This window comes from Choloepus didactylus, chromosome 14 (genome assembly GCF_015220235.1).
Source record: "Choloepus didactylus isolate mChoDid1 chromosome 14, mChoDid1.pri, whole genome shotgun sequence".
In the NCBI taxonomy this organism is placed as follows: domain Eukaryota; kingdom Metazoa; phylum Chordata; class Mammalia; order Pilosa; family Megalonychidae; genus Choloepus; species Choloepus didactylus.
In genome coordinates, this window is record NC_051320.1 from 46,140,649 (window position 1) to 46,164,388 (window position 23,740).

Below are 23,740 nucleotides of genomic sequence, written 5' to 3' on the forward strand. Positions count from 1 at the left end.
TTTATACATTGCATTTCTAAAATCATAGATTTTTTTTATTACTTTCATGGATTTGTATATTAGAACTAGTAAGAAGTAGAAAGTAGCATTATGTACAAAAAAAAAACCACAATACAGTAGTACTGGCATTTATAATTATCCATATGGTTACCTTTACCAGAGGTCTTTGTTTCTTTATGCCGCTTTGATCCACTGTCTAGTGTCTTTTCCCTTCAGTCTGAAGAACTCTCTTTAGCATAGCTTGTGGAGCAGTTCTAGTGGTAGTGGATTTCCCAGCTTTTGTTTATCAGGAAATGTCTTAATCTCTCCCTCATTTTTGTAAAATATTCTCACTGGATATAAATTTCTTGGCTAGTAATTGATTTCTTTCAGCACTTGAAATATTTCATCCCACCTCCTTCTTGCCTTGATGGTTCTGGTGAGATATTGGTACTTCATCTTAGTGGGATTCTCTTGTACATGACACATTGTCATGTACTTTCAGAACTTTCTCCTTGTCCTGTCCTTGGAATTCTGTGATTTGACAACCATGTGTCTTGGCATGGTTCTCTTCAAATTTATCCTGTTTGGGGTTTGTTGGTCTTCTTGAATGTGCATATGCATGCCTTTCATTAAGTTTGGGAAGTTTTTTTACAAATATTTCTTTGAGTATTCCTTCTTCCCCTTTCTTTCTTCTGGAACTTCCAAATGCATATATTGTTACCCTTGATGGTATCCCACAGGTCTCTCAGGCTGTGTTCACTTTTTAAAATTATTTTTTCTTTTTCTCAGACTGAATCATTTCAATTGTCTTGTCTTCAAGTTTTCTGAATCTTTCTTATGTCATCTTCAATCTGCTCTTGAAACCCTTCTGGGAATTTTTCACTTCCATTATTGTGGGCTTCTACTGCAGTATTTCTGTTTGATTCTTTTGAGAATCTTCTATCTCTCTATTGAAATTCTCATATTGTTCATTCATTGTTTTCCTGATAACCTGTTGGCCTTTCTGTGTGTTGTCCTTTATCTCCTTGAGCATGTTGAGGATTATCTTTTAGAAGTCTTTGTCTGGTATGTCCAATGTGTTTTCTTCATGATTGGTGGATTTTTATCTTATTCCTTTGGATGGCAGTCATTTCCTGTCTCTTTGTCTTGTAATCTTTTGTTGCACACTGTACACTTTAATATTTTAAAGTGTTTACTTTGGATTTAGTCCCTAGGAGTTGTCAGGTTTGCATCCAGCTGGTGATATGACAGAGATTTCCTTGAGTGTAAGGAGCTAACAAAAACAAATGCAAAAAGCGTCTTTCACAATCTTTGCAATTTGGCTCTGTGTGGCTGGTACTATCCTTTAGAGTTTAGCTTTCTTATCAGGAAGATCAGCCTGAGGCAAATGTGAAGTGCAGGTTACGGTCTATCTTTTCTGAGCCTACATCTTGTCCTGGACTTGTGCTTCCTTGTGGCCTTAGAAATTCCCTGATTTATAGGAATTCATATGCCCCCTCTATACCTATGAAAGACTTTCTCCCCCTCCCGGTATTTTATGATGTAAAGCAGGCAATCTTTTGCCCTAGTTCATTTTTACTTAATTGCTTCTTACACTACTTTAACTGTCTGGAAGCTACTTTTTTTTTTGCAGGGCAAGTTCTGGGAAGGCAAGCCAGAGATCAGTTTCCTGGTTCAGTCTTTCAGGATGCTGCCCAGTTAATAGGCAGTGACTACAGGCAACCCTTTGTGCACCCCATTGTACACTGTTCCCTCTGGTACAGGCCCAGGAACCGACAATGGGAGCACAAGCTGGCTCCACACTGTGCCTGGGAGGTCTTGGGGTATAGGCTACAAGCTTTTCCTGCCATTTTTATAGTTGTGCTCTCTTGATTCAGCACTCGCCCAGTTATTGCAGCTCTTTAACTGTTTTCTAGAATTTAGGGGAAAATGGCCCTGCCAGGGTTTGCTAGTTGTTCAATGGTTCTGTGTGGAAGCATCATCCTGGAGCAAATTACCATCTTGGCCCTCCCCTTTTATTTTTGAGCATAGATCTGCAGAAAGCTTAGTCAATCAATCAACTCTAAATCCTCAGGGGCGTTAGGTAGAGGAAGGAGTGTTGGAGAATATTGTCCTCTGGCAGCATAGAATCTAAATGATAAATGGGAGATGAACATGGAAAGTTGAGTTATAGTGTCATTAACAATGCAAGAGATATAACAAGCTAAATGAGTGGTAAATATTTTCATGTTTAAGAGTTCCAGAGAGGAGGAGTTCTCTAGTCTTGAGTGGCTTAGGAAGGCTTGTGAAAGTAATCCTTAACTGAATCTCTAAAGATGAGTAAAAGTTTAGGTAACTAGAAAGTAGGAAGGTGGTTATCAGTCAAGACCAATTCATTTTCACGTGTCAATCTCAACTCATTAGCTTAAGTAAAATTGAGAATTTGTTGACACTTGTCATTGAAATACTCAGTTAATGGTGTAGCTTCAGATACAGCTTGTCCTAGATGTTCAGGCATCTCCCTGCCCCTCTCTCTCTCTCCCCCTCTCTCTCCCTCCCTCTCCCCCCCTCCATCTCTAGTCCTGGTTGGTTTTACTTTCAGATGAATTCTTACCAAGGAAGGCAGCATAGCACCTGGCATTTGCAGCCTACCAGTTCAACAAGTTAAAATATAAAGAGAACTTATTTTTACAATAACTTTAGCCAAAAATCAAGATTTTCTCTAATATACTAATTTACCAAGAGTCACATGCTCATTTTGAAGCAATGTAAAGAGATTGAATGAACTGATTTTCCAGACTTGGATTATATACCCACACCTGGATATATAATCCAAGTTTTAGTGCCTGAAACCTCCCTGACAATACTTGGAGAGGGCAGGTGAACTTTGAAGTGAAAATTTAATCATGGTTACCAAAAGAAGGGGGAATAGATGTTGGCCAGGTAAATAATAGATATTCTTCTTTGGGAGGGTAGATTAGTTGGGAAAGCAGTTATGCAGGGGAAAAGACAGTATGGAGATGGGTGAAGGAAGGCAAGTCAATTATGTATTTAACTCCTTTTTCTATATCAAATGCCTGTATTAAATATTTAAAATTTCATTTGGCAGTAAAATTTGTCTACAAATGGAGTATTCTTTATGTCGCTAATTTAGAATCTACATACTTGACAAATGACTAAATATTCCTCCAGCAAATATTTCATCTGTCATTCTAGAGGAAAGCATGAGTAAATGGGGGTACAGTTTTTTTGTTGCCTTTCTCCCAGTCTTGGATAAAATGTTATTGTTAATTCTCTATGAAAGTAATATTAAATGAATAGTTTTTTCACCAAATAAGAAGTACATAGATTCTATCTATGAAAAACTAATATACTTCTCTCAAGATGAAGACAGTTTTTTTTCATATACCCACCCAACACACCTCCACCTAAGAAATATTTTGATGTAAGAAATAAGCTGTCCCCATAAAGTTTCTAAATATTTGGTGTCAAGTTAGTAAAGAGCCAAATGCTTGATTGATTTATTCAGCGTTCTGACTGATTTTTGACTACTTGGTAGATTTTAAGCCAAAGGCAGCTTTAATGACTAGCTTCTAGGGCTGTGTTCCCAGGAGACCAAGTGCTTTGCTGTCAAGAAGGATTTTCATGCTTTCCAGGGAACGCATCTGAATCATTTAACCTTGTTGTATTTCATTTTTCTTTCCCTCTTGGAAAGAAAAGTAGTAATACATTATTACTTCATGAAATTATTATGAGGAAAATCATCAGAAGTTAGAATAAAATGTTTTGCAAAATAACAGATAAACATAATTTTACTTATTAGGAGCATTGACACAGTAGACACATTTAATTCCTCCAAATAGTCTATAGAATGTATGTGATCCAGGGTAGACTGTCCAGTTAGGAAAGTGAATCTGTTTATACGTTAACATGATAAACATAGTACTCTTCAAGATCTAATACGGGTAACATAACTGATTTCACCATGTTGATAATATGGTAAGTTTTTCAGATATTAAAGATATTAAAGTATTTTATTCTATATTATTCATTCTATTATGTATTTTAAATAAACTTTATATATTAGAGCAATTTTAGGTTTATAAAATAGAAGATTCCACAGAGAGTTCCCACATACTCTGCACCCAGTTTACACTGTTACTAAGATCTTATGTTAGTATGGGACATTTATTACAGTTAATAAACCAATATTAATACATTATTGTTAACTTAATTCCACTTTTTATTCAAATTTCCTTAGTTTTTACCTAATGTTCTCTTTCTGTTCCAGGATTCCACTCAGGGTACCACATTACATTTGTCATGTTTTCTTAGGCTCTTTTTGGCTATGAGAGTTTCTCTGATTTCCCTTATTTTTGATGTTGCCAGTTTTGAGGAGTACTGGTCAGATGGATTTGTGTGATGTTTTCTCTTTTGCATGATTATGCTGGCTTTATGGGTTTAGGGAGAAAGACCACAGAGGCAAAGTACCATCATATAATATACCAAGAGTACCTACTGTCAACATGACTTATCACTGTTGATGTTGACCTTGATTGTCTGAAAGAGGTACCATTTGTTAGGTTTCTCCTGTGAAGTGACTCTTTTCCCCCATTTCCATGCCATACTCTTTGGAAGAAAGTCACTATATACAACCCACACTTAAGAAGGGGTTATAATGTTCCACCTTCTTGAAGGCTATCTACATGAATTATTTACAATTATTCTGCATGGCAGACTTGTCTACTCTCATTTATTCATTTATTCAGTCATTTTTAAAATACTACTGTGAAATCAGGATATCTGTTTTTTTCTTTGGATTATAATCCAGCTCTACCTTATTTTGGTGTTTTGCCCATTAGTAGTCCTTTCAGTGGGCTCCTATGTCCCTTTGACGTACACCCATCATTGTGGGGCTTTCTGTTTTTGTTTTTGAGACTTCCTTCTTTCTGGTACTACAAGAGTCTCTGGGCTCATGTTCTGTATTTCCTGCCCATCTTAGAATCAGTCATTTCTCCAAGGTGCCCAAGTTCTTTTTATTGGAAACTGATATTAACCAAGATCTGGATGCAAGTATGCTCTTGCCAGTGTGGTGTGATCTTGCTTATAGGCCTTCTCAGCTGACATCCAAGGAAATAAATGTGTGTATAGTAACCAGTGTATGTACATACACATCCATAAATATTTTGATCAGTATCCATTTGTATCTATAATAAGCTAAACACAAGTTCATGCTGCTGTCTGAGACTCTAATCTGATACCACTTGTACCATTCTAGCCTCCTCCCCTTGCATATCTGTAACCTCCCATTCCAACAGTGAGAAACCTGGCTCTCACTCTCTGCTATCCGTTTATTTATCTGTTTAATTCCTGTACACATATATCAGAATTGTTGCTTCATGGAAAACAGTTTTATCAACTAGCGTACATGTCTTGTGTACAGTTTCTTTCTTTAGTCTCCACTCACGTCCAAGGTTACTTATGTCAGCACAGTTTCCCCCATCTGCTTCAGTGTGGTTGTTTGATAAATTTGTAATACAGTTAATTGGTTTTATCACTTTCCATCCTGGGATCCTCGCACTTCCTAAATGATTTTTTTAAGAATTTGTCCACATTAATATTCACTCTTTGTGCTGTCAAGTCCTATAGATTTTGACAAATATATAATACCATATGTCTACCACTGTCTCATACAGAATAGACTCATTGCCCTAAAAAATACACTGTTCTTGGCCTATTTTACCCTCCCCACTCCTCTGGAGCCTGTGGCAACCACTGATTTTTTTTTTTCCTACCGTGTTAGATTTATAAATTTATCTTTCCAGAATGTCATATAATTGGAATCATACAATATGTAGCCTGGATTCTTTCAATTAGTAATATGCATTTAAGTTTCATCTATGTCTTTTTATAGCTTAATAGCTCATTTCTTGTGCTGAATAATATTCCATTCTATGGATATTCCAGTTTTTTTTTTAGTGCATTCACTTCTTGAAGAACATCTTAGTTGCTTCCAGGTTTTTTGAAAAGGTGCTATAAATACTCATATGCAGGTTTTTGTGTGGTGGCAAGTTTTCAAATCAGTTGGGTAAATACCCTGGAGCATAATTGTCAGATTGTGTGGTAGTCTTTAGGAAACTAAACTGCCAGACTGACTTCCAAAGTGGCTGAATTATTTTGTTTTCCCAACAGCAATGAATGAGTGTTCCTGTTGTTCTGCCTGCTAGCCAGCAATTCATATTGTCAGTTTTTTGGATTTCAGCTGTTATAATAGGTGGCATTTTATTGCTGTTGTTTAAGTTTGCAATTCTCTGATATCAAATTATATTGAACATCTTTGCATATGATTATTTGCTATATATATATTCTTGAGTACAGTATCTGTTCAGATTTGATGTCCATTTTTAAAATTGGATTGTTTTTCTTGAGTTTTAAAAGTTCTTTGTGTATTTTTAGATATAAATCCTTATTCGGATGTATTTTGCAAATATTTTCTCACACATTCTGTCATTTAGTTTTATTCTCTTAACAGTTACTTTCATAGAGTAAAAGTTTCTAATTTTAATAAAATCCAACTTATTTTTTCTTTTCCTGGTTCATGCTTTTGGTGTTGTATCTAAAAACTCATTGCCAAACCAAGAACATCTAGCTTTTCTCCTGACTATTTTACATTTAGGTCTGAAATCAATTTTGAGATAATTTTTTTTTTTTTTTTTTTTGCAAAAGGTGTAAAGTCTGTGTCTGGATTCATTTTTTTGTTCCTGTGCCATTTGTTGAAAAGATTATCCTTTCTCCATTGACTCTCAGTTCTGTTCTGTTGATTTATTTATTCATCTTTTCTTTTGCCAAAACCATACTGGTTTGATTATTATAGGTTTGTGTAGTGTGAGTCCTCCAACTTTGTTCTCCTTTAGTATTGTGTTGGTTATCCTAGGTCTTTCCTTTCCATATAAATTGTAGAATCAGTTTGTCAATTTTTACAAAATAGCTTGCTGGAGTTTTAACTGGGATTGCATGGAGTCCATAGATCAAGTGGTAAGAATTCACACCTTGAAAATATTGTCTTCCAATCCATGAACATAGAATATGTCTTCATTTGTTTAGATATTCTTTGGTTTGTTTCATCAGAGTTTCTTAGTTTTATGCATTTAGATCCCGTATATAATTTGTTAAATTTGTTCCTAAGTATTTCATTATTTTGTTTCTATTGCAGGTATTTTTTTTTTTTTTCAAATTCCAGTTGTTCATTGCTGGTATATAGTAGAGCAATTGATTTTTGTATGTTAACCTCTGAATATTAGCCTTATACTCTGCAACTGCTATACTCGCTTATTAGTCCCATGGTGTTTATTGTTGTTGATTCTTTGGAATTTCTACAGATATTATTATGTCAATTGCTAACAAGACAGTTTTGTTTGTTCCTTTTCAATCTGTATATATTTTATTTCTGCTTTTTGTCTTACTAGCCAGAACTTCCAGTACAGTGTTAAATAGGGGGTGCCCTTTTGCATCACTCCTAGGATTTCATCCTGATCTTAGGAGAAAGTGTCCAGTTTCTCACCATTAAGTATAATAGTAGCTGTGGGTATTTTGTAGATGTTTTTATCAAGTTGAGGAAGTTCCGCTCTATTACTAGTTTGAATGAGTGTTGGATTTTGTTAAATGCTTTTTCTGCATCAATTGACATGATAAATATTATTTTCTTTTGTAGCCTATTGATCTGATGGATTACGTTATTTTTTTTTTTTTTTTCCCTAACCGTTCACCTAGCCATTCATACTTGGACTAAACACTACTTGGTGAATGATTCTTTCTATATATTGTTGGTTTTGATTTGCTAATATTTTGTTGAGAATTTTTGCACCTATATTTATGAAAGATATTGGTCTGTAATCTTCCTTCCTTGTAGTATTTCTTTCTATGCTTTATATTAGGGTAATGCTGGCTTCACAGAATGACTTAGGAAGGATTCTTTTCTGCTTCTATTTTCTGGAAGCGATTGTGAGGAACTGATGCCATTTCTTACTGAAATGCTTCATAGAATTCACCATTGTAAACATCTGGGCATGGTGCTTTCTTTTGTGGGAGGCTATTAATTATTGATTCAACTTCATCAGTAGATATAAACCTATTAAGGTTATCTATTTTACTTTGTATGAGTTTAGGTAGTTGGTCTATTGAAAAATTGGTCCTTTTCAGGTACATTATCAAATTTGTGGACAGAGTTATTCATAATATTCCTCTATTATCCTTTTAATTTCTATGTGAAGAGCAGTGATGACTCCTCTTTGATTTCAGGTATTAGTTATTTGTCTTCTCTCTCTCTTTTTCTTGCTTAGCCGGTTAAGGTTTATCAATTTTATTGGTCTTTTCAAATCTTTTGGTTTTGCTGATTTTTTTTCTGTTTCCTGTTTTAAATTTCTTCGATTTTTGTTTTAATTTTTATTTATTTCCTACTGCTTGCTTTAGGCTTAAATAATTCTTATTGCTCTAGTTTCCTAAGATGGAATCTTAGGTATTTAATTTTAGATTTTTCTTCTTTTCGAATATATTCACTCAATGTTATAAATTTTCCTCTAAGACTGCTGTCACTGCACCCCACAAATTTTGATTAAGTTGTGTTGCCATTATCATTAAATTCAAAGTACTTTAAAATTTATCTCGAGGCTTCTTTAATTCGTGTGTTATTTAGAAGTGTGTTGTTTGATTTCCAATATTTTGGGATTTTCCAGCTATCTTTCTATTATTGGACTCTAATTTATTTCCATTGTGGTGTAGGAACAGACTTTGTATGATTTCTGTTCTTTTACATTTGTTGAGGTGTGTTTTATGGCCCAGAGTGTGGTCTATTTTAGTGAACGTTCCATGTGAACGTGAGAAAAATGCATATTCTTTGGTTGGATTGTGTATTCCATAAGTGTCAATTCAGTTGAATTGATTGTTGAATAAATGAATGAATGATTGCCATTTATGGGACAAGAACTGTGGTTTAGTGGCTCTAAAAATATATTCAGAAAAAATTCTTAGGCAATTCTCTTGTGTTTCCCAGCTTAGAAAATGTGGTCCTTATTGGGAACATCAACTGTTACTTTACTGATTTTTCTGCCTGCTGAATCCATCAGTTACTGAAAGAGGGTGTTGAAGTTTCCAACTATGAAATAGATTTGTCTTTTTCTCCTTTCAGTTCTATGTTTTGGTCTCATGTATTTTGATGCTGTTTTGCTAGGTACACACTGGCTTATTCTTGTTATCTCTTCTTGGAGAATTGACCCCTTTATCATTAGATAATGCTTCCTTATCCTTAATAATTTTCCTTGTTCTAAAGTCTACTTTTTCTGAAATTTGGTGTCTGAAACATTATCCTGGTGTGTCTTTCTTCATTCGTTTAGTTTTAATTATCTGAGTCATTGTTGTTAAAGTGAGCTTTCCATGGATAACATTAGTTGGGTCTTTTTTTTTTTTTTTCAATCCACTATGAAAACCATTGCCATTTAATTGGTGTCCTTAGACTATTCACTGAAATGATTATCGATACAGTTAGGTTAATATTACCATATTTTTTTTTATTATTTATACTCATTTTTCCCCTTTTATCCCTTTTCTGGGTTACATTGAAAATCTTACATTATTCCATATTTTCTCTTCTTTTAGCATATCTCTTATACTTCTTTCCAAAAAAAAATTTTAGTGATTGCCTTAGAATTTGCCGTTTTTAACTAATCTTTCCAAAATAGTTTTAGTGGTTGCCTTAGAGTTTGCAAAATACATTTTTAACTAATCTAAGTCCACCTTCAAATAACAATACACTGCTTCATAGGTAGTATAGCTACCTTAAAACAGAGTATTTCCACTGTTTCTCCCTGTTTCTTATGACATAGGTGTAATTCACTTTACTTATGTATATGATATAATCACTCAATACACTATTAGTAGTATTAGTTTAACCAGTTTTAAAATTTTATTTTTCCTTCATTTAATCTTTTTGTGATGCTCTTATTTTCTTTGTGTATTGGAATTTATGATCTATACCAGTTTCCTTCTCCTTGAAGAACTTTTTTTATTTTCTTTTCTTAAAGCACTTGTAAATTTACAGAAAAATCATTCAGAACATACAAAGTGCCAATATACAGCCTCCCTCACACATAGTTTTCCTTATTAACACTTTGCATTCGTGTACCTTAATTACAATTGATGAAACAATATTATCATCAATTATGCTATTAACTATAATCTGTAGTTTACACTTGGTTTCACTCTGTGCAGTTCTATGTTATTTTAAAAAAATTATTTTTCTGGTAACATATACACAACCCACTTAAACTACTCTCAAATATACAATTCAGTGGTGTTAATTACATTTGCAATATTGTCCTACCATTACCACCGTCCATTACCAAAACTTTTCCTTCAGCCCAAATGAAACTCTGTACCGATTAAGCACTAATTTCTCATTCCCTAAACCCTACTCAGCCTCTGGTAACCTATATTTTAGTTACTGACTCTCTAAATTTGCACATTCGAATTATTTCATATCCTTGAGCTCATATAAAATATGCCCTTTTATGTCTGGCTTGTTTTACTCAACATGATGTCTTCAAGGTTCATCTGTGTTGTCGCATGTATCAGAACTTCATTTCCTTTTAATGACTGAATAATATTCCATTGTATGTATATACCATGTTTTGTTTATCTGTTCATCAGTTGAGAGACATTTGGGTTGCTTCCATCTTTTGGCAATTGTGAATAATGCTACCTTGAACATTGGTGGGAAAATAGCTGTATGAAAAGCTTTTGACATTTCTTGCAGGGCAGTTCTGCTGATAATGAATTTCCTCAGCTTTTGTATGAGAAAGACTTGATTTCTCCTTCACTTTTGAAGGATAATTTCACTAGGTATAGAATTGTGATATTTTTCTCCTCAACACTTTTTCACTCCACTCCCTTATTGCTTGTATGGTTTCTGAGAAGTCTACAGTAATTGTAATACTTATCCTTGATCTTTTATAGGTAAAGTGGTGGTTTTTTCCCCTCTGCTTCTTTCTAGATATTTCTCCTGGTTTTTGATTTTCTACAATTTGAATATGATATGCCTAGGTGTGTTTTTATTGGCCTATCTTTCAGTTCTTTAAGTTCACTGATTCTTTCCTTGGCCACATCAGAGCAACTGATGACCCCATCAGAGGCCTTATTCATTTCTGTTACAGTAGTTTTGACTTATAGAATTTCCTTTTGATTCTTTCTTAGGGTTTCCATGTCTGCTTAAATTGCCCATCTGGTCTGACATGTTGTCTATTTTAAACTCCCTGTCTGGTAATTCCAACATCTGTGTCATATCAGAGTCTGGTACCGACTGATCCTTGCTTTGTCTCTTCAACCTGTTCTTTTCCTTGCATTTTAGCATGCCTTGTAATTTTTTTGTGACTCTTAAACAGGATATACCAGGTAATAGAAACCAAGGTAAATAGGCCTCTAGTGTGATAATTTATGTCAGTCTGGCTAGAAGTTGGATTGTTCAATGTTTGTTGTAGCTGTAGGTAACAGAAGTCTCAAGTTCCTCTAGTAATATTTCTTTTTCACCTCCTCTGATGGCTTTGGACTTCCCTATGTACGTCTCCTCAGAAAGCATCTTAGCCTTGCAGCTCTTTAATCTGTAATCAACTTATTTATAAAGGCATATTTATTAAAGGCGCATTGAGTATCATCAGAATATTACATTTAGCAATCACAGCATGAGTGAAAAAAAATCTACATTAAAATCCTTTTGTGGAATGCTTTACACTTTCTGTAAAACAGAAATTAAACTACCCTGTTATACAATTAGTCACAAATACAGTCCTTGAGTTTTGTTTACCCATACGCATGAGTTTTGTCTAAAACATGTCATCTTAGTAGCAGTTAGACCCTGCCACCGCTATGCTGGGTTGGGTTAAAAAAACTGTTATGATTTCTCACTTCACTCTCACTTTTTGGGCTCTCCTCTACTGCTAAGCTTTGTTTCCTGACAGTAATTAAAACACTGTGGCACTTTTATACTTTCTGCTGTTGTTGTAACCACCATAGCCACCTTAATGTTGTGGTTGAAGTATTTGCCTCCACTACCAGAGGGCCAGACATTATGTGCCCAAAGTTTCCTCCTGTCATAGGTCAAAAATTTGAAGATTAATTGTTGTAATTGCCAAAATCATTGTGGCTTCCACCACCTCCAAAATCGCTTTCATCATTACCAAATCCATTATAGCCATTGTCACCATGTCCACCACCACCTCAGCTGCCGCCAAAGCCACCATGACAACTGAAGTTTCCTCTATGAACAAATTGTCATTCCAGTCAACCAAAACCACTTCCACAACCACCAAAGTTATCAAAGCCACTTTGACCTCTTTGACTAGATGAAGCACTGGCCATTACTTGCTTAGACGGAGCTTTCTTTACTTCACAGTTGTGGTCATTCATAGTATGATATTTCTGAATGACATTCTTACCCATGGAGTTATATCATCAAAGGTTACAAAAGCAAAACCTCTCTTCTTGCTATTGCCTTGGTCAGTCATGATTTCAATCATTTCAATTTTTCCATATTCCTTGTGGTGGCTTGGAGCTCTGTACCCCAGAAAAGCATTTTCTTAAACTTAATCCATTCCTGTGGGTGTGAACTTTTGCGAATAGGACCTTTTGATGAGGTTACTTAAGTTAAGGTATGGCCCAACTGAGTCAGGATGAGTCTTAATCCTATTACTAGAGGCCTAAATGAGAAGGTCTCAGAGAGAAAGCCCATGGGAAGAAGCTAGATGTCCATGGAACCCACAGAAGCCAGGAGAGGCCACCATGTGCACTGCTATGTAACAGAAAATCCAAGGACTAAGGATTGCTGGCTGCCTGCCCCAGATCATCACAGTCTTCTGAAAGAAAGCACTGTCATGATAATGCCCTGATTTTGAACTTTTCCTAGCCTAAAAACTGTGAGCCAATCAATTCCCATTGTTTAAGCCAACCTATTGCATGGTATTTGCTTTAGTAGCCAGGAAACTAAAACCATGCTCAAAGCAAGCTCATAGGTGATGTTCTTCAGTGTCATCTTTAATGCCACCAACTAAGATCTTTTTCACAGTTAAGTGGGCACCTGGTCTTTGAGTGTCCTCCTTGAGACAGCCCTCTTTGGTTCCACAACTTTCTCATCTATCTTGTTTGGCTTTGCATTCATGACCGCATATACCTCCTCCACATTGGCATACGTGACAAACCCAGCCTCTGGAGTGCCTGGTGCTTGGATCTTTCATTACCACACAATCCATGAGTATTCCCCATTGCTCAAAATGCCTCCTCAGACTCGCATCAGCTGTTTCAGAGCTCAACCCTCTGAAGAAGAGCTTCTGTAGCTCTTCAGGCTCTTTAGGAAACTCTGATTTAGGTATGTTGGCCATGGGAGAAAAGACTTTGAAGACACTTTCTCAGCGGCACCCACAGGCAGAAAGCTAAAGCTTGTAATCTACATTTTTTTTTTTTAAATACTTGAGCCCTGTTAGTGTAGTGGTAAGATGTAGAGTAGGGTTTGTGTTCTATCATCATATGTTTAAATCTATCTTTTAGTGGATCTATGCCCTTTACAAGGGTTTCTTATCTGGAGTGGGAGAAATGCCCTTCCCTTAGGTGGAATAATGCTCTGATAAAGTCTTTCCCCTGGGGAGCAGCTCTTCATTATAGAGAATGTTCCAGGTGTGTTTCATAGAGATTACTCTAGCCCTCCTCCTTCAAAGTCACAAGGGAGTCTCTCTTGCCTCTTCATTGTGAGGACCGGTGGGGTTCCACAAAAGTGTGAAGGTCCCCCAAGACCAAAGCCCCAAAAATATTCTCACTCTCATGCTAATCCATACTCATTTACCAGCAATTCATCAAAATTACCATTTAAGTGTTCCTAACAGTTTAAGGCTCTAGTGGTTTTGGCTCCAGGTAAGCAGATATTGGCTGTGGCTGTCTGGGTTTGCCTGTCTCTCTACCTTGAGACCCCATTTATTTGATGGGTCCAAGAAAAGTCATTGATTTTCAGTTTATTCAGCTTTTACTTTCTATAAGGGCATGAATGATGACTCCCAGGCTTGGAGCTAAAACCTGAAGAACTCCTATTATATTTTTACTTATATTGCTTTAAAACAAAAACGTAACAGTAGAAGGCTGGAACAGTAAGGGCTTTCATTTAGACATAAGGAAATTAATGTTTAGTGACACTAAATTATTTTTGTAAAAAATATTTGCATTTGATAGAAGTTTTATCTATTAAATTTAAAAGTATTACTATATTATTTTTCTGACTTTATAATTTAAGACCTTCATTTTAGAAACAAGGTTGCTATATTTTGTCTCTGCCTCTAGGATATGAATACATATGCACAAAATGGTATCATTTTGTGTATTAAACTCAGTAATGCTTTCCAGGTGTTCATTTTGTACCAAGATGCTGTTATTGTTACTGAAGATTATCATGTTTTCTGTTTTGATCCTGATAAACTACAATATTTAATGCACTGAAAAATACCTGAAGGAGAAGCCAGTGTTTTGAATGGATAATCATTTAAAATGCTCAAAAAACTAGATTAAAATTGTCCTTGAGGGGAAGGGGGAACACTGAAATCAGAGCTCTCATTGATGTTATATTTGTGAAAATGCAACCTGAAGGAGAAATTAAGTTTTTATGGAGGCCATTTATTAAAAAATAAGCATCAGTTTTAGGGTATATATACCCTGGTTCCCCAGGAAAATAAATTAAAGTTTTTATTAATAAATGAACATATTAAAACCCATTTTCTGTTGTATTCAATAAGTACTTTTCAAGGAAGAGTATAAAGTAGTAAGAAAATTCAAATGATTACTTAGCAAGGATGAACTAGTAAACCCTCTGATTTAGTTTCCTAGCTGCTAAAACAAATACCTTACAGGAGGTTGGCTTAAACAGCATGTTGGCTTAAACAATGATTTTGAGGCTAGAAAAAGTCAAAGTCAAGGCATTAGCAAGGCAATAGTTTGTCCCCTAAAAACTCGTATTCTGGGGCTGGCTGCCAGTGATCCTTGGGCCTTTGGCTTTTCTGTTATATGGCAGTCCACATGGCAATGTCTGCGCCTTTCTCTTCTGTGTTCCATTGACTTCCCACTTCCTGCTCTTCCCATGGCTTTCTCTCTCTGTGGCCTTCTCTGTAAATCCTATAGTAATAGCATGAAGACCCATCCTGGTTCAGTTGGGTCACACCTTAACTGAAGTAACCTCATCGAAAGGTCTTATTTACAATGAGTTCACACCCACAGGACTGGATTAAGTTTAAGAACATGTTTTCCCACAGTACATAACTCTAAGTCAGCACACCGTCTGAAAATAATGCGTAGCATTTGTTGAAGTCTTACTATGTGCTGAAAACTGTGCTAATTGTTTTCTATGTAGCCTCTCAATCCTTGCAACAGCCCAGCATTTATAGAATCCGAAACTTAAAGAATGAGTTGGCATCTCCAAAGTCTGTCCTGGGCCCTTTTCTTTCTCTTTGTAGGCATTCTCCCAGGGGGAACTCGTCTACTTCTAGGACTTCAATTACTATATACTGATAACTCCCAAATGTACATCTCAAGTTCATTTCTCTCTCTTGAGCTTTCTTGACCCTTATGATGCTCCTTCCTACTGGATGCCTCCATTTATTCCACGGACACCTCTAATTTCAACATATTCAAAAGAACACTCTTTATTTCACCCATGCTTTCTGTCCTGTGTCTTCTCTCACCATGAACAGTGATATCATCCATCTGGTTGTCCAGTCCTGGAAAGCAGGGGTTGTTCCTGACTTAGGCCTTTTGTTCATGCACCACTTCTAACTGATCGTCAGTTCCTGTTCTTTTTTTTTCTAAACAGATTACAAATCTATCGCTTCTCTCTGCTCTCTGTCTCTGTGAAAGTTCACCCCACCATTGGTTCTTTTTTGTTTTTAATTCAGTTTTATTGAGATATATTCACATACCCTACAGTCATCCACAGTATACAATCAGTTGTTCATAGTGCCAATATATAGTTGTGCATTCATCACCAAAATTAATTTTTGAACATTTCATTACTCAAAAAAATTTTTAAGAACTAAAAACAAGAATAAAAATTCAAGTAAAGAAGAACACCCAAAATGTCCCATCTCCCATCTCCCTTATTAATCATTTACTTTTTGTTCCCATTTTTCTACCAGCATTGGTTCTTGACCAATTACTGCAATGTCCTCTTAACTGACACCCTGTTCCAGTGCTGTACTCTTCTACTCCATTCTCCTTAACTGTAAAGTTGTCTAAAGTGTAAATCTGATGTCACTGCCTTGTGAAAACTACCTGGCTTCTCTTAGTCAAACTGGTTACTGTGATTTTTTTTTAAGGTTCTTTGTGATGTTGCCTCTCTGTATCCCTCTGCCCTCTCCCCTGTCCCCCTCTTCCCCCAATGCATAATCTTTGAATGTATATGCTGATTTTTCCCCAATTTACCAACCTCCATTTTCTCTTGTTTCCTGGCTTTGTAGTTAGTTCCATCGGCTGAAATAGTCTTCCTCTTTACACATCTTCCCCTACTAAGCCCTGCTTTTCATTTGCATCTCAGAAATGTCACTACTGGTAAGCCTTCCTTATGCCCTTATACTTGGATTAGTTTTCCCTCTTGTATGGTCCCATATCACCATAGATTGATCTGGTATTTTCTTTATCATACTGTATTTAGCTATTCATTTGCTTTATCCTCCATCATAATTGTAAAAGCTTGTCTACTTGTATTCCTAGCACAAAACACAGTGTTTGGCACCTAGTAGACTCTTGATAAATATTTGATGAAAGAATGCATGAAAGTGTCATAATAAATAGAGAAGCCATTTTAATATGTTTGAAATGAGTTTAAACAAACTCAATAAACTTGAGTTTAATATTCAAGTTTATTTCTTTGTTCTGGGGCTGTGCTCTGAGCACTGCACTCTGCCACTTCCATCTCAAAAAATGAATCGAGTTTAGTGTATGAGGACGGAATAATTTAAAAGCAGAGCCGAGAGTGCCAGCTATGCTCAGAAGAAACCCAGGCAAAGCATGCATTTATAATAGAAAGCTGGAAAACCTGTGCCCTTTTGTGGTAGAGTTAAGATTTATTAACATGGTAAATCAGACTTCAGAAAATTTGGCCAATTTTTTGGCTGAGTCAGTATACATCAAGGTTTAACTGTATTGTTCCATTTCTAAAGAAAAGATCAGCAAGAAAACGGAAGTTGAAATAAAATATTTAAAAAAAAAATTACAATTGCTTTATTATTAACTACACTAGTAGGGAATTTTTTTTCATTTTCCTTTAAAAAATATAATGCTTTAGTTTAACATACTTTAAGGTACCAGTCTAGAAATATTCAAAGGTAACTCTTGGCAATTGCTTGTTTAAAAGTGTGGTAGCCTGAAAGGAAGACTTCCAGGAGTCCTGCATGTAGTAATGGGCTTTCTGTCCTTCAAGCCAGCAGGATGGTAATTCAAATTCAATGCCTCCTTTTTCTGTTTCTCTTTCCTCCCTCCCTCCCTTCCTTGAGGGCCTTTAGCCCCAGAGTATCATCAGGGCACTTGTTAGTCAAGGCTTTTGTTTGCTAGGATATACATGATTACTTGAAAAATAGAGCAGTATTTCAGACATCCTCCCCACCCATGGGGTGCACAGGCAACTGGGGTTCCTTCAGTTCACCTGAGAAACATTAAATGTTCACAGTGGAAAACATATTCCACCTTGAATATGCATATGTTACAGTCATCACAGATCACAGTCGTAAAGTTGGAAATAGTGGATTGATTTCTTTTTCTTTCCTTTTTTTTTTTTTTTAAATAATAGATGAAAAGGTCTTTTTGACCTATACCTAATCTGGTTTGTGTTTAATTCCACAACTTGGCAATATATTTTTCATCGATGTAAAGAGATACACAGTAGCAATACTTTACTAAATGCAATCTGGAGTATATATTTCCCATTCTTGGGAAATGGAATCATCAAGTTACATGGGGCTAAAGCTTAAAGTAATCCTTTTGAGACATGACACTCAAATAATTCATCCAAAAAGAGAAACTCAGTATGAGACAGTTGGTGAGCCTGGTGAATTAAACTTGGTTTTGTAATGAGTAACTGTGGGATTTGATGGGCTAAGCCAGGATGGCCCATGGGGTCACTGGTGGTCAGGAACCTATTCTGTGCTTGAACCTCATCTGGATTTGCTATGGCCTCTGAAGCTGTGTCTGCCCAGTTAACTGTTGGCGAGCGTTAACTGGATGATTGGTTTCATGCATGTATTAAGTTAAAAAGCAAATGGCGAGTGTTAACTGGATGATTGGTTTCATGCATGTATTAAGTTAAAAAGCAAAATGAAACAACTTTAAAACTCTCGGGGGTCTTTATAGTTGGATTTTACAGTAAGGATTTTTTAGAATTTTACAGCCTGTAGACCCTTATCTGAAAAATTAAGCAACTCAGTGATTAGGCCTATTCTGTCCTTTTTATTTTAAGGAGAAATCACGCAGGTTATTAAAATCCCGATTTCTTGGTGGCCCTCCCTTCCATGTGGTCTGTGAAATTCTGATTCTCTGATGAGGCCCAGAAATCTGTATTTTGAGGGTACTCCAAGTTGTCAGTGGTCCATTTTTGAGGGGGATAAAAATGCTCTGAACAAGCTTTGTAGATCCAATCCTATTAAATAATACCTTCTTTCTCTCAAAGACAAACTCAACTGTGTCATCATAGTATTGTTCCTATGGCCTCACTATAGGAGTTCTGTGACCTGGGTAAGTCCCACCCTCCTTTAGACCTCAGTCTTGTTAATGTAGACTGTTAACAGTCATCTGGCGGCTTATCTAAGATAACTGACAAACCAGCTCCCTGCACAAACCAGCTCCCTGCACAAAGAAAAGGTTGCTTTCACCACTACCCTCTCCCACTCCACCCCCCTACACATACACCTGTCCATTCACCCCTCTAGATGTGATTTTACATCTTGGATACATTTCTTACTTTTGCCTATTGTTAATGTATTTCTTCCATCTATGCTTAATCAAATTTTACCTGACATTCAAAGCCTGGATCAAATGCTACTAAAATCCCGCGTGCCCCAAATGAAAGGAATCTCTTATTACTCAAACTCCCACGCATTTCAAATGTATCTCTTGTTGCATTTACTGTGTTCTATTGTGTAACATACATTTCTTATGTCTGTGCATCTTACCTCTAAAATTAGACTCCCCGATTGTGTCATGTTTGTATCCCAGAATAAGTAAAATGTTTAATTTTTAAAAATACTTATTTGTTATAAGGATAAAGGAATGAACAAAGTTTGTTGGACTCTAATAAAGATTCTGATATTCACATGCAAGCATTTGTTCACTCAAAGCACACTTATTAAACATCTGGAATTTATCCTGCAATCTGCTCGTCCTGTATATGTTCTGCACCATGAAGGTAAACATCTAAGTAATTGACTCCTTGTTGGGCTCTTTATTTGTTATATGGTTGTCTTGTTGGTATCGTCAGTACTTGGTAAATGTTTGTTGAGTGAATAAATGAAAAAAATAAATTGCAAAAACCATATAGAATTATGTTCCAGGGTATACATAACTGCATTCTGTATACTGTAAATATAATACTGATTTTTTTTTTCCTTTTTAACACTTTGAGCTGTTCTTTCTTTCTTGAACATATGTGTATATATGCACAAATACACATGCACAAGCATTTGGGAAAGGTTTTACAAATCAAAAGATAGACCCATGTGCAAAGTTGAAATGATCTGCTTTTCTTCTGTTTATTATCATTTCAGATGATGGAAAATTGTCCTTTGAAGAATTCAAAGCGTATTTCGCAGATGGTGTTCTGAGTGGAGAAGAATTACATGAGCTTTTCCATACCATTGATACACATAACACCAAGTAAGGAGCCTCTTTATCACTAGATTCTGTAAATAAGCAGAGAGTGTATGCATATAAGAGCACACCAATGAAGGAGAGAAGGGGAGTGGGGGAGGGGAATGTAGAGGGTGTGTTTTGTAATGCTGAGCTACACTGAATTTTGATATACCCTATTTTAAATAATATAATTGAAAAGCTCTGAAAAAAATGAATTTTGAGTCAGAAAACAATGTTCTCCTAGAATTTCCCCTAAAAGCAGTTTTAGATGGTGTTTTTTGGGGGCAAGAGGTTAAACAAAGGCATAGATTGTAAATAATTCAAATTCTATCATTATTAAGTAGAATTTTTCTTGTAGACTTTTTCTGAAGTTGCTTCATATAACAATTGTCCTTAGACCATTCTTATATTAGCAAAGTGAAATGGGGAATCACAACAGTGAAATGAATTTTCTGGACAATTCAGATGTGCTCAACTCCAAATCACAGTTACCCGAGAGATGCAGGTAATGCAGGCCCAGCAATTTGCTCTGAATAATTGATGTATATACTATGATCTAACCGACTTATTTTACCTACACAGATGTCTCTGTTGCATTGGTGTAGTGTTTACAGTGATTCTATTTATCTTCTCTCTATGCTTAAAAATATAGAATAATGAGATGTTTAGAATCTAGAAAAACAAAAATGGGCCCTTTGCTTTGGGTTATTGAATCAAATCACATTATTTGCGAGTCTTGATTACAGAAATTCTGATGTGAACAAACCCATGTTAACGATGCCTGAAGACCTGTCAGCATGTCTGCTGCTTACAGCCTTCACTAGCTTGCTTTCGGCAAAGTGTTGCAGTAGTTCCAGGCCCGTGAGCTGGCGTGCCAAAAAATGTTCTTGGGCTACATCTATGTGCAGATGTTTTGTTGAGGCAAACTAATAAGAAAAAATAAAAAATTAAATTCTCTTTGCTCAAATAGCTGAATATTGTGGAAACAACCAGTTTGTTAGTTTCTTGACTTCAGTTGGGGTTTTAAATTTCCTATTGAATAGCTTAAGTTCTTTGTTATCAGAAACAGTACTAGCAGGTAGCTGGATTGAAGTTCCATTCTGTTCAAAATCTGGCATAATATGAAGTCCTCGGTAGTTTTTGCTGGTACAACATGGAAGCTACTTATAGCTTTGTGGAGAAATATACCCATTAACTGATAATTTCAGTATAAGATCACAAGTGTTTTGTTTGAGGTATGCACAGGACACTTTGGAATCACAAGGGTGGGAATCTTAGCCCATTTTCTTGGGTTCAGGGAATGTTACCAGGAATATGTGATCAGGTGCTGAGTCTTTATAGGAGAGTAGATATTAATTAGATAAAGAAAAGGGAGGAAGATATTCTAATCGGAGGGACCCACATAACAAAAGGCCTGGAGTCAAAATGTAGCTTGGGTGAATGGGAGGGACAAGCGTTTTCATGTTACCAAAGTGTGTGCTGTAAGGCTGGGAGTGGGAGGAGAGGAAGCTGGAGAGGAAAGAATGGGCCAGGAAAGAAGGAAGTTGTATTCTGTGATTGCAAAAGTGCCTCAAGGAGGCGGGGCAAGATGGCAGACTGGTGAGCTGTATGTTTTAGTTACTCCTCCAGGAAAGTAGGTAAAAAGCCAGGAACTGCGTGGATTGGACACCACAGAGCAATCTGTCTTTGGGCATACTTCATACAACACTCATGAAAACGTGGAACTGCTGAGATCAGCGAAATCTGTAAGTTTTTGCGGCCAGGGGACCCGCGCCCCTCCCTGCCAGGCTCAGTCCCGGGGGAGGAGGGGCTGTCAGCTCCAGGAAGGAGAAGGGAGAATTGCAGTGGCTGCTCTTACCGGAAACTCATTCTACTGATTCAAACTCCAACCATAGATAGACTGAGGCCAGACACCAGAGACTCTGAGAGCAGCCAGCCCAGCAGAGAGGAGATGGGCATAGAAGGAAAACAACACGAGAAGCTCCAAAGTAAAAGCAGAGGATTTTTGGAGTTCTGGTGAACACAGAAAGGGGAAGGGCGGAGATCAGGCCTTGAGGCGCATATGCAAATCCCGAAGCAAGGCTGATCTCTCTGCCCAGGGCACCTTTCCTTAATGGCCCTGGATGCTTTGTCTATTAGCATTTCAATAACCCATTAGATCTCTGAGGAGGGCCGTTTTTTTTTTTTTTAAATCCTTTTTGCTTTTTCTAAAACAATTACTCTAAGAAGCTCAATACAGAAAGCTTCAAAGAATTGAAATTTGGGCACGTCAAGTCAAGAGCAGAACTAAGAGAGCTCTGAGACAAAAGGCAATAATCCAGTGGCTGAGAAAATTCACTAAACAACACAACTTCCCAAGAAAAGGGGGGTGTCCGCTCACAGCCACCATCCTGGTGGACAGGAAACACTCCTGCCCATCGCCAGCCCCATAGCCCAGAGCTGCCCCAGACAACCCAGTGTGACGGAAGTGCTTCAAATAACAGGCACACACCACAAAACTGGGCGTGGACATTAGCCTTCCCTGCAACCTCAGCTGAATGTCCCAGAGCTGGGAAGGGGGAGCAGTGTGAATTAACAGAGCCCCATTCAGCCATCATTTGAGCAGACTGGGAGCCTCCCAACACAGCCCAGCAGCCCAGAACTGCCCTGGGGGGACGGCACTCACCTGTGACATAGCACAGTCATCCCTCAACAGAGGACCCGGGGTGCACAGCCTGGAAGAGGGGCCCACTTGCAAGTCTCAGGAGCCATACGCCAATACCAAAGACTTGTGGGTCAGTGGCAGAGACAAACTGTGGCAGGACTGAACTGAAGGATTAGACTATTGCAGCAGCTTTAAAACTCTAGGATCATCAGGGAGATTTGATTGTTAGGGCCACCCCCCCTCCCCGACTGCCCAGAAACACGCCCCACATACAGGGCAGGCAACACCAACTACACACGCAAGCTTGGGACACCAATTGGGCCCCACAAGACTCACTCCCCCACTCACCAAAAAGGCTAAGCAGGGGAGATCGGGCTTGTGGAGAACAGGTGGCTCGTGGACGCCACCTGCTGGTTAGTTAGAGAAAGTGTACTCCACGAAGCTGTAGATCTGATAAATTAGAGATAAGGACTTCAACTGGTCTACAAACCCTAAAAGAACCCTATCAAGGTCAGCAAATGCCACGAGGCCAAAAACAACAGAAAATTATAAAGCATATGAAAAAACCAGACGATATGGATAACCCAAGCCCAAGCACCCAAATCAAAAGACCAGAAGAGACACACCTAGAGCAGCTACTCAAAGAACTAAAGATGAACAATGAGACCCTAGTACGGGATATGAAGGAAATCAAGAAGACCCTAGAAGAGCATAAAGAAGACATTGCAAGACTAAATAAAAAAATGGATGATCTTATGGAAATTAAAGAAACTGTTGACCAAATTAAAAAGATTCTGGACACTCATAGTACAAGACTAGAGGAAGTTGAACAACGAATCAGTGACCTGGAAGATGACAGAATGGAAAATGAAAGCATAAAAGAAAGAATGGGGAAAAAAATTGAAAAACTCGAAATGGACCTCAGGGATATGATAGATAATATGAAACGTCCGAATATAAGACTCATTGGTGTCCCAGAAGGGGAAGAAAAGGGTAAAGGTCTAGGAAGAGTATTCAAAGAAATTGTTGGGGAAAACTTCCCAAATCTTCTAAACAACATAAATACACAAATCATAAATGCTCAGCGAACTCCAAATAGAATAAATCCAAAAAAACCCACTCCGAGACATATACTGATCACACTGTCAAACATAGAAGAGAAGGAGCAAGTTCTGAAAGCAGCAAGAGAAAAGCAATTCACCACATACAAAGGAAACAGCATAA

General features: G+C 37.0%; 1 protein-coding gene across 1 annotated transcript in view; it reads left to right on the plus strand.

Annotated features, from left to right (window-relative positions):
* Positions 1-23,740, plus strand: part of NECAB1 (N-terminal EF-hand calcium binding protein 1) — a 204,119-nt gene that overhangs the window by 28,618 nt on the left and 151,761 nt on the right. The window contains exon 3 of the mRNA XM_037802731.1: positions 19,788-19,896. Coding sequence (XP_037658659.1) covers positions 19,788-19,896 — 109 coding nt within the window. The remainder of the gene's footprint in view (positions 1-19,787; positions 19,897-23,740) is intronic.